This window comes from Scyliorhinus canicula, chromosome 21, assembly GCF_902713615.1.
Source record: "Scyliorhinus canicula chromosome 21, sScyCan1.1, whole genome shotgun sequence".
Lineage (NCBI taxonomy): Eukaryota > Metazoa > Chordata > Chondrichthyes > Carcharhiniformes > Scyliorhinidae > Scyliorhinus > Scyliorhinus canicula.
In genome coordinates, this window is record NC_052166.1 from 37,352,207 (window position 1) to 37,366,047 (window position 13,841).

The 13,841-nt window shown below is 45.6% G+C and overlaps 1 protein-coding gene across 1 annotated transcript in view; it reads right to left on the minus strand.

The window, feature by feature from the left end:
* The window catches only part of LOC119955396 (ER degradation-enhancing alpha-mannosidase-like protein 3), an 83,698-nt gene extending 74,922 nt beyond the window's left edge, over nucleotides 1-8,776 (minus strand). Inside the window, exons 1-2 of the mRNA XM_038781461.1 lie at nucleotides 8,213-8,776; nucleotides 2,643-2,688 (exon numbers count right to left, since the gene is read on the minus strand). Of these exons, the coding sequence (XP_038637389.1) occupies nucleotides 2,643-2,688; nucleotides 8,213-8,310 (144 nt within the window). The 5' untranslated portion in view covers nucleotides 8,311-8,776. The remainder of the gene's footprint in view (nucleotides 1-2,642; nucleotides 2,689-8,212) is intronic.
* Between the last annotated feature and the right edge of the window lie 5,065 nt (nucleotides 8,777-13,841).

A 13,841-nucleotide genomic window follows, 5' to 3' on the forward strand; every position in this document is an offset into this window, starting at 1 on the left:
ATAGCTTTTCATATACTTCGAACACCACCAATATACTACCATCCAGCTAAGCTGTTTACAAGTACACTATGTCAGACCTTTGTTGTGATTCATTATATTTTACGGGAAAGTAGTTAAATCAATTTAACAGCACTGATCACATAGCAGGTTTGTGAGATGGAACCCCAAGAAAATCAAACAAGGCAATTGAAATCGATTAAAAACGACACAAACTTCTCATGCTGCTCAATAATTAGAATTATTTAAAATATCTTTGCAAGGAAGCACTTGTATTAACAAAAAAGGATATTGAAATGATTCACCTTTTGGCAACTTCAATTTTAAACAAGTACATTTATATAAGTTGTGTATTAAATGTAACTTAACAAGGCTACTTTCAACCACAGCAAAAATGTGTTTTTCCTTTCCGAGCATAATGAAAACAGAAAAATGACTAAAGAACATTATGCTGCAAAATAAGAATTGAACTCAGAAAAAGAAAAAATGAACAATAGCGTTTAGATAAAATATGCAATGTAAAGAAACATATTGGCTCATTTTGTGTGAGAAACATTATTAAAAAGCAAATTTGAAAGTTAACATTTACAGTGTGGAAACGCATCCGCTTAGGGTTTTAATTATTGTTGTAGGTTGTTAAAAATAAAAATTATTTCTCTGTCTTTTTAGGTCTCTTTATTTCACTTTTGGTTTGCATTATTTGGTATTGAATCGGCTAGCCTAACTGACACTTCCTGGTTCAGCCTGAATACAGGTTCTTCAATATGATTGATTACGGTTGCTTTTCCTGTTCCATTTCTGCTTTTTAAATCACAGTAATGAGTCAATAGAAAAGCCTGAATGTGTAACAAACAGATGATGTTGTAAGAATCCAACCATAAAATCAGAAATTGCAATGTTGGTCATGTTGGCTTATTTGTTTGGCACCAAAAAGAAAGGGTAACCAGCAGCAATCAGCAATTCATTTCACCAAATTAAAAAGTGACCCAAAAACCTTATTCTAAACAAGCACAATTAGTTAAACCCTTTTGAAGACAAATAATTGCCCTTGGCCATTCTGTAGGCTACCATGGCTAACAGGTGGCAGTCATGAGAAAAGAATATATCTTTCTGCATTGCTTCCACTGTTGGGATTCTATGGATTTTTTGTTTTGTGCTGATAATGTTTAGTGGACATGATCAAAAGTGGCCAGAAAATATCCTGAAGACAGGAAAGGGAAAGTTTTATGTTGGCACTGCTGATGGGGAGCCTGCACCGCACATTGGGAATTTGGTCAAATGCTTTCCATGATTTTCTGACCTTTGTAAATAGAATAAGCACTGCTGCCCCTCAGCGCCAAGGACCTGGTTTTGATCCCGGATCACTGCCAAGTGGAGTTTGCACATTCTCCCCGTGTCTGCGTGGGTCTCATCCCCACAGCCCAAAGATGTGCAGGGTAGGAGAATTGGCCACACTAAATTGTCCTTAATTCGCAAAATATAATTGGAAACTCTCAATTTAATAAATAAATAAATAAATAAATAAATAAATAAATAAATAAATAAATAAAGTTAAAGTTAAAGTTAAAGTTAAAGTTAAAGTTAAAGTTAAAGTTAAAGTTAAAGTTGCCACCCCTGCCCTAGCCTTAAAACCCTGCCTAACCTGCACATCTTTGGACCCTAAGGGGCAATTTACCATGGCCAATCCAGCTAACGTGCGCATCTTTGTACTGTGGGAGGAAACCCACGCAGACACAAGAGAACGTACAAACTCACACACAGTCACCCAAGACCAGAATTAAATATGGGTCCCTGGTGCCATGAGGCAGCAGTGGTAACCACAAACGCCCACGTTGTTAATTTGCATCATGAGCTGGCAAAACAACAGCACAGATTTGTAAAATTATTCTATATATGCTGACCTATCATTAATATTTCATAGGATTATCTTCATATTATTGTGTATCAATCGGAAGAGTACTATTGACTGCAATTTATTGACTTCAATGGAATCTGAAAAGGTATAGAACAAAGTCTTACAGTATTCACTAGTTCTGATAGTAGTTGATAACAGTTGAGATCAATAAAATTCAGAATAGTGGGTCTCATTAATTCCATGTCAGGCAATAATACCTGAAGGACAGAACAGAAAACTGGATTTTGTTTACCGAGGGAACATTTACAGAAAGCTGGAGACATTTTTCTGGAATTTATATTGCCATACAGAAGCAAGGGATTTACAACTCAAGTAGTCTAGATTTTTATTTGTGCTTGCTAGGGTGTCATGGGTTTTGGGTTGGCAGATGGGAAATTAAGAGTTGAGACGACAACCAGGTCAGCCATGAACTTACAGAATAGTGGAGCAGGCTCGAAGGTCTGAATGGTCTACTCCTGTTATTAGGTCCCATGTCCTTCCTGACTCATTCTGAAGGGACCAAAGGAAAGTGCTACTGTGTGTGCTTCACCCGATGTCTATGTCTATGTATTTACATTGCGTATTTATTGTATGTCCTATGTTTTTCATGTATGGAACGATCTGCCTGGACTGTACACAGAACAATACTTTTCACTGCACCTCGGTACACGTGACAATAAATCTAAATCTAAAATGCAAACACTGGACAACGAACAAAGACAACTGAAATAAAAACGAAACAAATGCTTACCATGTAGTTATTGTAGGCATGCTCAAACATTTCAACAACTTGGTTCCTATAAAGTAAAACAAAAATAAGAGGCAAATCAAAGCCTGTTTCTAAATATTGCTCCACCATACATAACCAATTGTCTATAGTGCTGATCTTGATATATATATTACCTAGCCAAGAGGTGACTAAATAAAGTTAAAAGCATCAGGCCATGTCTGAATTATGAAAGTCCTTTTACAAAGAAATTAAACATGCGAATATTCAGTAATTAAACATGTATCATGAGATTTACTGTAATAATTTACTATTTTTGAAACTGATGTATTGTATCAAAAATCAGCAAGGGACTGTGCAGAGTCCAGAATCTTATGAATAAACCCAGGTTAGAAATGAAAAATCAGCTCTTACAATTGCCCTGAAGAATTTGAAAAGTTAACATTATGGAATATGCAGCATTATTTACCAGCACAGTGAAACTTTGTCAGGGAGAGAAAAAGCAAAATACTTGAATTTAAAGCCTTTCTCCTGGTAAAAAAAAAACTACTGGAATTCCGTTTTCAATCAACAGAACTGATTTATGTTATACATAAAAGATCTCGGGACAAATTATAGCAACTGTTATCACTTAACGCAAGATAAGAACTGATTTATCATTTTGATATTGAGCTTTATACCTAATTAGTTCCATTTAAGATGCATCCAAATATTAATATGCAGCTATTGGATTGCAAATTAGAAGGGGGCCTGAAACAAAATTTTACTTATGCATAGAGTATGTTTGTCAAAATTAGTTAATTTGAATTAAATCCTGATAATGGCAGTAATTCCTCAATTCGACCGCACCTTATGCTTGCGCTGACCATCTTGCTGGGGTGGGAATGTGGAGTGTTCCTGGAGGAGGCTGGCAGGAAAACATACCAAATCTTCCAGCCCCAACCTTATTAATTATGTACCTGGGTATTTTACCCCATATTCAGTGGCAGGCAGGCTTGGATGGCACGTAGCCTGCCATTGTATCAAGGTGCCAAATTGAAAAGGCGCCCAGCATCACTTATCCATGATTGAAGAAAGAAGGTGGAGCTCCTGAAAATGAAGATAGATCCCTGGTAGCACTCAGAGACCGGAAGGTGAATGTCTGAGAACGAAGGTGTAACTCTGGAAGATTCTGAGGCTGGAAGATAAACCCCCTCCAGGTCACTGAACTTGGAAGGTCCACCTGCAGATGCCCTCCTGGCCCACTGCTGGGGTGTTCCAGGGTCTAGGTTTGCAGAAGGCCTCCAGCCTGAACGCCAGAGGCACCCCCAGGCATTGTTCAGTTCAGTCCCGCCATCTGCACCCCACATTATTCCAAACGTGTTTCATGCTGGCATGTTTTCCTGCCAGCATCATGGAGAATCTGATGTGCGGGGTCGGGTCTTCATCTGCACTCCATTAATGTGATGCAAATAAGGTGCAATCTGGCCTCCGCAGGTCTTCCAAATCGCCATGGTGGGCACCAATGGAAGATCCCACTGTAAATTCACACCAGTGTGAAACTGATTTCTGGGCCTCTCGCCGTATTCGCCTCCCCACACCCACCGGCATGGACTGGCGAGAATTAGAATTTACAGTGGAGAAGGAGGCCATTCGGCCCATCACGTTTGCCCGGCCCCGGGAACAAGCAACCCCCCCCCCCCCCCCCCCCCCCAAGCCCACACCTCCACCCTATCCCCATAACCCCACCTAACCTTTTTGGATACTAAGCGGCAATTTAGCATGGCCAATCCACCTAACCTGCACATCTTTGGACTGTGGGAAGAAACCGGAGCACCTGGAGGAAACCCACGCAGACACGGGGAGAAAGTGCAAACTCCACACAGTCACCCGAAGCTGGAATTGAACCCGGGACCCTGGAGCTGTGAGGCAGCAGTGCTAACCACTGTGCCGCCCTAATTCTGCCCTACACCTTTACAATATTTTTGTGGAATCGGGCTGAACAATTGATTCCTACACAGTACATAGCAGTTAAATCACTCATTTCACACTAGCTTCATAGGCCCAATTCTGCAATGGTAATGACAGTGAAACTGTCAGTGTTTACCACTGTTACTTCACTGAAATTGACAGCAGCTACATGAGTCAGTGGACGTGCAGAATAATGTGGAAATCCAGAGGTTTCCAAGAAGCTCACTCAGCGGTCCCCCAGTAATGTTCCCTCTAAGGTGCGAACATATAAGGTCATGCAGAAACCTGGAATGGATCGTACATTGAAATAAGGTACGGTAAAATCACCATAGTCCCAGGTAACATAGGCTGCTTTTCTCTTTGATGGGGAGAGCTGACTGCTGGTGGTTTGACCTGAGGATCACCACACCTCAGGTGAGGGGCATGGTTGAGACGGCGGGCCTTCATGAATAATCTCTAAACAGCAGCAAGCTCGAACAGGGAGTGGGGTGGGGCTGAGCATCACATCCCAATCACAAAGGCACAAGCAGCTGGAAAGAGCATGGAAAAACTGAGGCTGTGATTGAAGCATCAGTGAACATGGGAGAGAGGGAACCTGTGATTGGTGACACGTGATCTTGTGTCAGTGGTAATGGGTAGGGGCAGGGAAAAGGCAGGTGTCTCAGGAAATGAGAAGCACATGACAAAATGGCAGAAGGCCAGGACCTGGACAAAGTTTCTGAGCCCGTGAGAGGTCAAGGTTCAAAAGGTGAGAGTTCTCCGCATTCCTGGGCCATTAATTGTGGGAGAGGTAGAATTTGGGAAAATTCCTCAGCAACCAGTTGGCCTGTGATGGGAGAGGCTGAGCTGGATTAAAGCAACGGGACCTGTAGAGCCAACTCCTGTTTCCCAACTCTGGATTAGAGCGAGACTCTGGAGTGCCTTCCAGTCAGCAGTTTTCAAAGGCCCCAAACACAACCTGGAGCCAAATGACCCAAAAAGGCCCACAGCAGCGAATGATTACATCGCACTGGACACAACCCATCACTGCCAGAAAAACGAAAACAATTTGGGAGAAAATCAATCAATTAATGGAGTTAGTTTCAGTGAGCACCTAAAGCTTTCTGATGGGCAGGTTTATGATACAGATTGGGCTATTGACATATTTAAGGAGCATTGCCAATTAACTCCTAGCTTCAGCATTGACTGATCTACATATAGCAGCCTGGAAACAGCAGGTTCACCACTCAAGCTGTCTAAGATAATGAATATGGAACTGAGTTTCATTTCACTTGGGGAGATGAAGGGCACCATCAGGTTGTTTATAAACCTTTTTAAAAATTAAAATAAAATTCCAATTGAGGAGCAATTCAGCGTGACCAAACCACCTACCCTGCACATCTTTGGGTTGTGGCGAGACCCACGCAGACACGGGGTGAATGTGCAAACTCCACACGAACAGTGACCCGGATCCGGGATTGAATCCAGGTCCTCAGTGGTATCATGCAACGGTGCTAACCACTGCGCCATCATGCCGCTCCCGATTGTTCATGATCCATGACTTGAGTCTAGAGCTAAGTGCATCCTCCCTGCTCTTTCTGCATTTCACCTACTAAAGTTAGCTCTAGAGTCAAGTCATGGATCATGAACAATGAAGGGTGAGCTTTTATGTGGGAAAGAGGAGCTGACAGTCCCATTGTGGGACATTTGGGGGCAGGGTGAGCGGGGAGGGCAGAGATGTGAATTGGGACACGCAAGAGCAGAGGTATAATGGGAATATTGTAGAGGATAGGTGGATTGGGATTTGAGAGGAGTTGGAATATAGGACATCTGTGGTGAACGGGAGAGTGGGATGTATGGGGAGAGGTGGATTGGGGCATGCAAGAGTTAAAGTTGAAGGTTACCATTTGAAGAGAGGTGGATTGGGACCAGTGTGATATGGAGGTGGAAAGGGACCTCAGATGAGTGAAAGAATAGGATGAGTGGAAGGAAAGCAATGTTTCTGCTCAGATCCGTGCAACTGCAATAATCTGGATGTATCACATATTGAAATAAACAGGTAAATCAATCCTTTGAACATCCAGTGATTTGTAAAATGTAAACTTTCAGTGAACAAGGAAATAGTGTTTAGAGGAGTTTGCAACTCATTCACAAATAAAATTTAGAGGGTACGTTGCTATGGGTAGTATTCTGTGAAAGGGTTAGGTTGGGGTGGGAGGGTGCAAAAATCAGTGAATTGTCAAAATCTTCCATTTTTACACTGTTAATCACGCTGTAAGAAAAACCCGACAGTTGTAGGCTGAGGTGTAACTGAGTTTTTAAATGATGTACCAACTTCATAATCACTGCTAAAGAATCTCACTTACCCAGGAAAGATGTGCAGGTTAGGTGGATTTGCTATGCTAAATTGCCCCTTAGTGTTCAAAGATGTGTTTAAAGATGTGCAAGTTACAAGAGTTGGGGGGGGCCTAGATGAAATACTCTTTCGGAGTGTCAGTGCAGACACAGTGGGCTAAATGGCCTCCTTCTGCACTGCAGAGATTCTATAAAATGTAAATGTCAAATTTCTCCACGATGATAAAAAATCCATTTTCAAAAAAAAACTTGTTTAAATTTAATTTATTTTAGCTACTACCTTAATCCAATCATAATCCATGTAATTTGCTATTTGAAATCTTAAATTCAGAAGTGAAGGCATTAACTGATTTTAACTTCCTGCTTTGCTGCATGGAAATACTGCAGCGTGATTGGTTGCTACCCTGCCTGCTGGACCACTGAAGAACCCCTCAACTTGGCATCAAATTTAAACTGCCATTTGGAAAGGGGAAGCCTGCGTCACAGAGATTGTTAGGCTTTTTGTTAGGCACATGCCAAGTTACGTTATCAAAATTATTCACTTTCTGTCCACCAACCATAAGACATAGGAACAGAATTAGGCCACTTGGCCTATGAAGTCTGCTTTGCCATTCAATCATGGCTGATATTTTGTCATCCCCATTCTCCTGCCTTCTCCCCATAACCCCTGATCCCCTTATTAATCAACAACCTATCTATCTCTGTCTTAAAGACAATCAGTGATTTGACACAACAGATGATGGCAAAAAAAATCAAACAAACACCAGTAAAATCATATATTACAGCAATTTTTGCAAAGAGAAATGCTTGATAACAGTTTATGATAATGACAGCAAGCAATTTAGTTGCAGAAGCAGGAAAACTGAATTATAATAGAATCACTACAAGTGCAGAAGGAGGCCATTTGGCCCATCGAGTCTGCACCGACACTCCGAAAGAGTACTCTGCCTCGGCCCATACCCTGTAACCCCGTGCATTGATCATGGCCAATACCCTTAATCTGCACATCTTTTGGACTATGTGAGGAAACCGGAGCACCCGGCGGAAACCCACAGTCAGTCACCCAAGACTGGAATGGAACCCGGGTCCCCGTGCTGCGTGGCCACTGAGTTAACCACTGTGCCACCCTGTCAATTGAAAGGACCTGCGCCACATTCACTGTTATTTCTGGTGACCATGTCAGTTATCATTTGGTTCAAAATTAAACTCTCAACCATCAAAGCACGGCAGCTAGGATGAGAGGCTGGTACCAAAGTGCAGTGCCACAGAGGCCCAGTTCACAGCAAGAGTTTGGGGAAAAGAAATCATACCTGATTGTCCCTTTCTCCTGCTCTGTCATTCCCAGCACCAGCTGGAAACAGACCCAGATGAAGGTGAAGGATGCCAACAGCCTGAGGGCGAAACCCATGTTGGTTTTGGAGCGGGGGCTCCCAGTTTGTGTCACAATGGCTTTTGACCATCAGCTTACTCTGCCAACTCCCATTTTTGTTTCGACAGGAACTTTCTCCCCCTCCGCCACACAAATCTGCCTGCTGCTCCCACTAAGCCGCCCTCATGGCCGAGCAGCCAGTGCAAAGGGTGACCGGGCCGTTCCTGGAAACTGTTCCTGGTCCAATCTCTTCCTGCTCAGCAAGCACCAGCATCCTGTCCATTTAAACCCGGCCTTGTCCCTTCCCCACGGAGCGGCCACCCTAAAAACACTGGCATGCTGGCCCTTGTAGTTCCACCTGACGACGCCTTCCTGCGGCAACAACGACCCTGACTCCCCACTCGGAAGACGCTCCCGCGGCAAATGGCGGCCACCGGCCGGAGGGGAGTGGGGGGGAAGAAGCAATGCAAAGTCTCGCCTGGGCCAGCAGCCAGAGGCTGGACTACAACGGCCGGCGGGCCTTGCGCGCTCGCATCACGCGCAGCCGCGGACGTGAGCGCACAAAGCATGCCGGGATTGTAGTCTTTCCTCCCTCCCTCCCCCACGCGCGCAATGCCGGCTCCAGTACCTTCCCTCTGATCCAGTCCACCAACCACTTGTCTGCTCTGTGGGGGAAAAATACCATGTACCTTACAGCATTAGAGATTTTTTTTAATATAGAGGACCTAATTCATTTTTTCCAATGAAGGGGCAATTTAGCATGGCTAATCCACCTACCCTGCACATCTTTGGATTGAGGGGCAAAACCCACGCAAACACAGGGAGAATGTGCAAACTCCACCCAGTGCCGGGATTGAACCTGGGACCTCGGCGCCATGAGGCAGCAATGTTAACCACGGCGCCACCATGCCCATCCCACAAGAGAATTATCAGTTTTCCACGTGTGGGTGGTTGCATTTTTTTAAATGCCAGAGTTAGATCAGCAATGACCACATGCTTGAATTAATAAAATATGTTCGCACAAAGATTTCAACCAGCAAATTCTATGCTCTATTATAGTGGTATAGCAACCTATAACAGGTACATTATTTTTCAAATAATGGAATGCTATTGTATTTTATTCAGCACTTTTATTCCAACTTGTGGTTCATGAAGAATAAATTTAATCATGTTTGCAAAAATATGCTACACTACAGTGCATCAGAAAGAGGGCCAAAAAACAAAATTGCCCAGATTGTCCCAGATATTCAGTCCTGCTGATTTTCTGATATGGCACGTAACAAATATCTTTCCACTGACTGTCATAATATCCACTCATGTATATCATGAGATGCTGACAGGCAGTGATTGACACACAGGATAACCAATGAACACACAAAACACAGAACAACCAATCACCAGACAGGACACCACCACTATAAAGCCCACAGCGCATTAAGGCTCTCCCCCTCTCACAGGACACGGCCAGGGAGATAGTCGCAGTGCACAGGCCAATGAACATCATCACCATGTGATAGAGAGCTAGTCTGGTCAAGCCAGTAGGAGGTTATCAGTTAGGTTAATAGAGTGTCAACCCACAGCAGATTATGTACACAATCAACAGGTTCAATAAAACAGTGTTGGACCATCTCCTGTGTCAGAAGCCTGTTTCTCGTTTTACTGCATCCAGTTGCAGTCGATGTTAGACCAACAGAGATAACACATCATGGTACCAGAGCGCTATTAACTCTAACGAACCTACCTCGAGTGAATCTGCAATGACCAGCATGCAATCATCCAGCGGCATGGAAAAGATCCAACTTCCTCTGCAACTCCGGATCTCCAGCAACCTCGGCACCAAGTGGAAAGTCTTCAAACAGAAGTTCCTCATGTATATCAAGGCCTCCGACCTCGAGGCAGCATCGGATGTTGGATGCCCGAAAGATTGTGCTGTTCCTGTCGACTGCGGGGGACCACGCCATCCACATCTATAACTCGCTCACGTTCGCCGATGGCGAAGACAAGACGAAGTTCAAGATGGTTCTGCTGAAATTCGACAACCACTGCGACATTGAGGAGAATGAGTGCTTTGAACAGTACATCTTCCAACAGAGGCTTCAGGGTAAGGATGAACCTTTACAGTCCTTCTTGACCCATCTCCGCATCCTACGCAGTCATGTAATTATGACTTGACGGCTGATTCCAGATCGTTTTCAGGGTCCAGTCCGACTCCCTGCGGGAGCAGCTCTCAAAATCAAACAGTTGACCCTCTCCGTCGCCATCGAAACTTGTGTTGTTCATGAGCATGCCAGGAATCGTTACTCCCGCATCAGGGTGGCAGAAAATGCAAAACTAGTCTCCCACGAGGCAGAAAGGGTGCAAGCCATCGCAAAAATGCAAGGCCACGGGCAGCATGGTGGCGCAATGGTAGCACTGCAGTCTCACGCCGCCGAGGTCCCAGGTTCGATCCTGGCTCTGGATCACTGTCCGTGTGGAGTTTGCAAATTTTCCCCGTGTTTGCGTGGGTTTCACCCCTACAACCCAAAGATGTGCAAGGTAGGTGGATTGAACACGCTAAATTGCCCCTTAATTGGAAAAAATGAATTGGGTACGCTAAATTTATTTTAAAAAAACAAAAAAAAACAAAAACTAAAAAATGCAAGGTCTGAGCATCGAGGAGAATGGCCGTTTCACATGCTTTTCCCGGGTCCCTACGCATGCGTGCCATGACCGGGTGGACGACGAGGCCAAAGACCCCGATGTGCATGTGCGAACATCGCCCAACCGTACTACGCATGCGCGATGGCGCACAGAACGCGCTGGCGTCAGCGTCATGACGTGTCCATATTGTGGCTCCACCCATTTAACGCGGCAATGTCCAGCCAAAGGAAGGCGATGTCTACAGTGTGGAAAGCCGAGGTATTACATGGCCTTATGCAGGTCCGCTCCACCGACCAACACCCAGCGATCCCAGCTGCAACGCAGACGTGTCCGCTGCGTACGACAAGGCATGCAGGATTTGGATCCCGAGAACCCAACGAACCCCGATGCTGTCTGCCTTGAGTCTCCATACCGGGTGGGCATAATCACCACGCGCGAGCTGGCCTCCACCGTGCCTGCAAACCGCCTTTCAATCCTCACTGTGGATCCTGACGACGAGTGGTGTGCTGTCGTCACGGTGAACCAGTCTCGCATCCAATTTAAATTGGACACTGGCGCATCTGCAAACCTCATATCACAGTCAGACCTCGACAGCATCCGAGACCAACCTAGCATTCTTCCATCAGCCTGCCAGCCCCTTGACTACAATGGCAATGCCATAGCTGCCAGTGGATCGTGTCAGCTAGGGGTATCTCATAAGGCAATCAAAGTGACGTGGCGATTCAAAATCGTCCAGCCTGACAAGGCATCCCTGCTCGGTGCTCGCAAATGCAAACTCCTAAATCTAGTCCAGCGTGTCCATGCCATGTCCTCGACACCAGCAACTGCCTCGCCCAATGTAAATCTCATGGCTGAGATAGACGACATTCTCACGCAATACCACAACGTATTTGATGGATTTGGCACGCTCCCATATTTACAAGATATTGCTCAAACCGAATCATCCCAGTCATCCATGCACCGTGCCGGGTGCCGGCCCCTCTCAAGGATAGTCTGAAATCGCAGGTACGAAAGCTCTAAGACCAGAGTATCATCTCAAAGGTCACGGAACCAACAGACTGGGTCAGCTCCATGGTCTGCCTCAAGAAGCCCTCTAGTGAACTCCACATTTGTATTGATCCCAAAGACCTGAATCGCAACATCATGCGCGAGCACTACCCGATCCCAAAACGTGAAGAGTTAACCTGTGAGATGGCTCATGCCAAATTCTTTACCAAGCTGGACACCTCCCGTGGGTTCTGGCAGATACAACTGGACGAGTCCAGTCCAAAGCTGTGCACGTTTAACACTCCGTTCGGCAGGTATTGCTACAACCGCATGCATTTTGGTATCATTTCAGCTTCCAAAGTATTTCATCGCATACTGAAGCAAATGATGGAGGACATCGAGGGGGTGCGAGTCTATGTGGACGACGTGATCATCTGGTCCACGACGCCCGAGGATCACATCGCTCGCCTCAAACAAGTTTTCCAGAGGATACATGAAAACGACCTCCAGCTGAACAGGGCCAAACGCTCATTTGGTAGGTCCGCTATCAAGTTTCTGGGTGACCACATTTCACAGCAGGGTGTGCAACCTGACGCTGACAAGCTGCTGGCAATCAATGCCATGAAGACCCAGAGGACAAAAAGGCGGTCCTCCTTTCCCTCGGGATGGTGAATTTTCTCAGGAAATTAATTCCCAACATGGCATCCCACACCACGGCCCTCCAGCATCTCGTCAAAAAGTCGACAGTGTTCCAGCGGCTTCCCGCACAATAAGCGGAGTGGCTTGAGCTGAAGGCGAAGCTCACCACAGCCCCAGTACTGGCATTCTTTGATCCAACCAAGGATACCAAGATATCTGACGCAAGCCAGGATGGCATTGGGGTGGTGTTCCTCCAGCGAGACGACTCCTCATCCTGGGCTCCAGTGGCATACGCCTCCAGGGTCAGGACTCCGACCGAATAACGGTATGCCCAGATCGAAAAGGAGTGCTTGGGTCTCCTGACAAGGAATAGTCAAGTTTCATGATTACGTATACGGCCTGCCAAAGTTCACGGTGGAAACAGACCACAGGCCTTTAGTCCACATAATCCAAAAGGATTTAAATGACACGACACCTCGGCTGCAGCGAATTCTTCTTCGTCTCCGCCGATTTGACTTTGAACTTGTCTACACACAGGGTAAGGAGCTGATCATCGCGGATGCCCTATCCCGATCCGTTACCACGCTGTGTGAACAGGGCGACTTCATTCGCCACGTTGAAGCACAGGTGCAGCTGTGTGCCAGCAACCTCCCAGCCACTGATGAACGAATTATACAAATACGCAAAGAAACTGCCAAAGATCTCCTACTGCAGCGCGTGATGAAGCACCTCGCCCATGGCTGGCAAAAGGGGTAGTGCCCCCAGTTCTTCAACGTTAAGGACGAGCTGACGGTTGTTGAGGGAATCCTTCTTAAACAAGATAGAATCGTCATTCCCCAAAGCATGCAAAACATGGTGCTCAGACAGATCCATGAGGGTCATCTGGGGGTCGAGAAATGTCGATGCAGATCTCGGCAGGCAGTTTACTGTACAGCATGCCAGAAGTTGCAACGAGCTCAGCCCAAGGAAAGGCTGCAACAGCACCAGATCGTGACCTCTCCGTGGTCCAAGGTGGGGATAGACCTCTTTCGCGCCAATGGGCTCCTGGTCGATTACTTCTCCAGCGACCCGGAATTGGTGAAACTGTCGGACCTCACGTCCAAGTCCGTCATCAAAGCCTGTAAAGAGACATTTGCCAGGCATGGGATACCACTCACGGTAATGAGTGACAACGGTCCATGTTTCTACAGCCAAGAGTCGTCTGACTTTGCACAGTCCTACCACTTTAGTCAGATCACATCCAGTCCCCATTACCCGCAATCAAACGGGAAGGCCGAGAAAGGGGTCCACATTGTCAAGCGGTT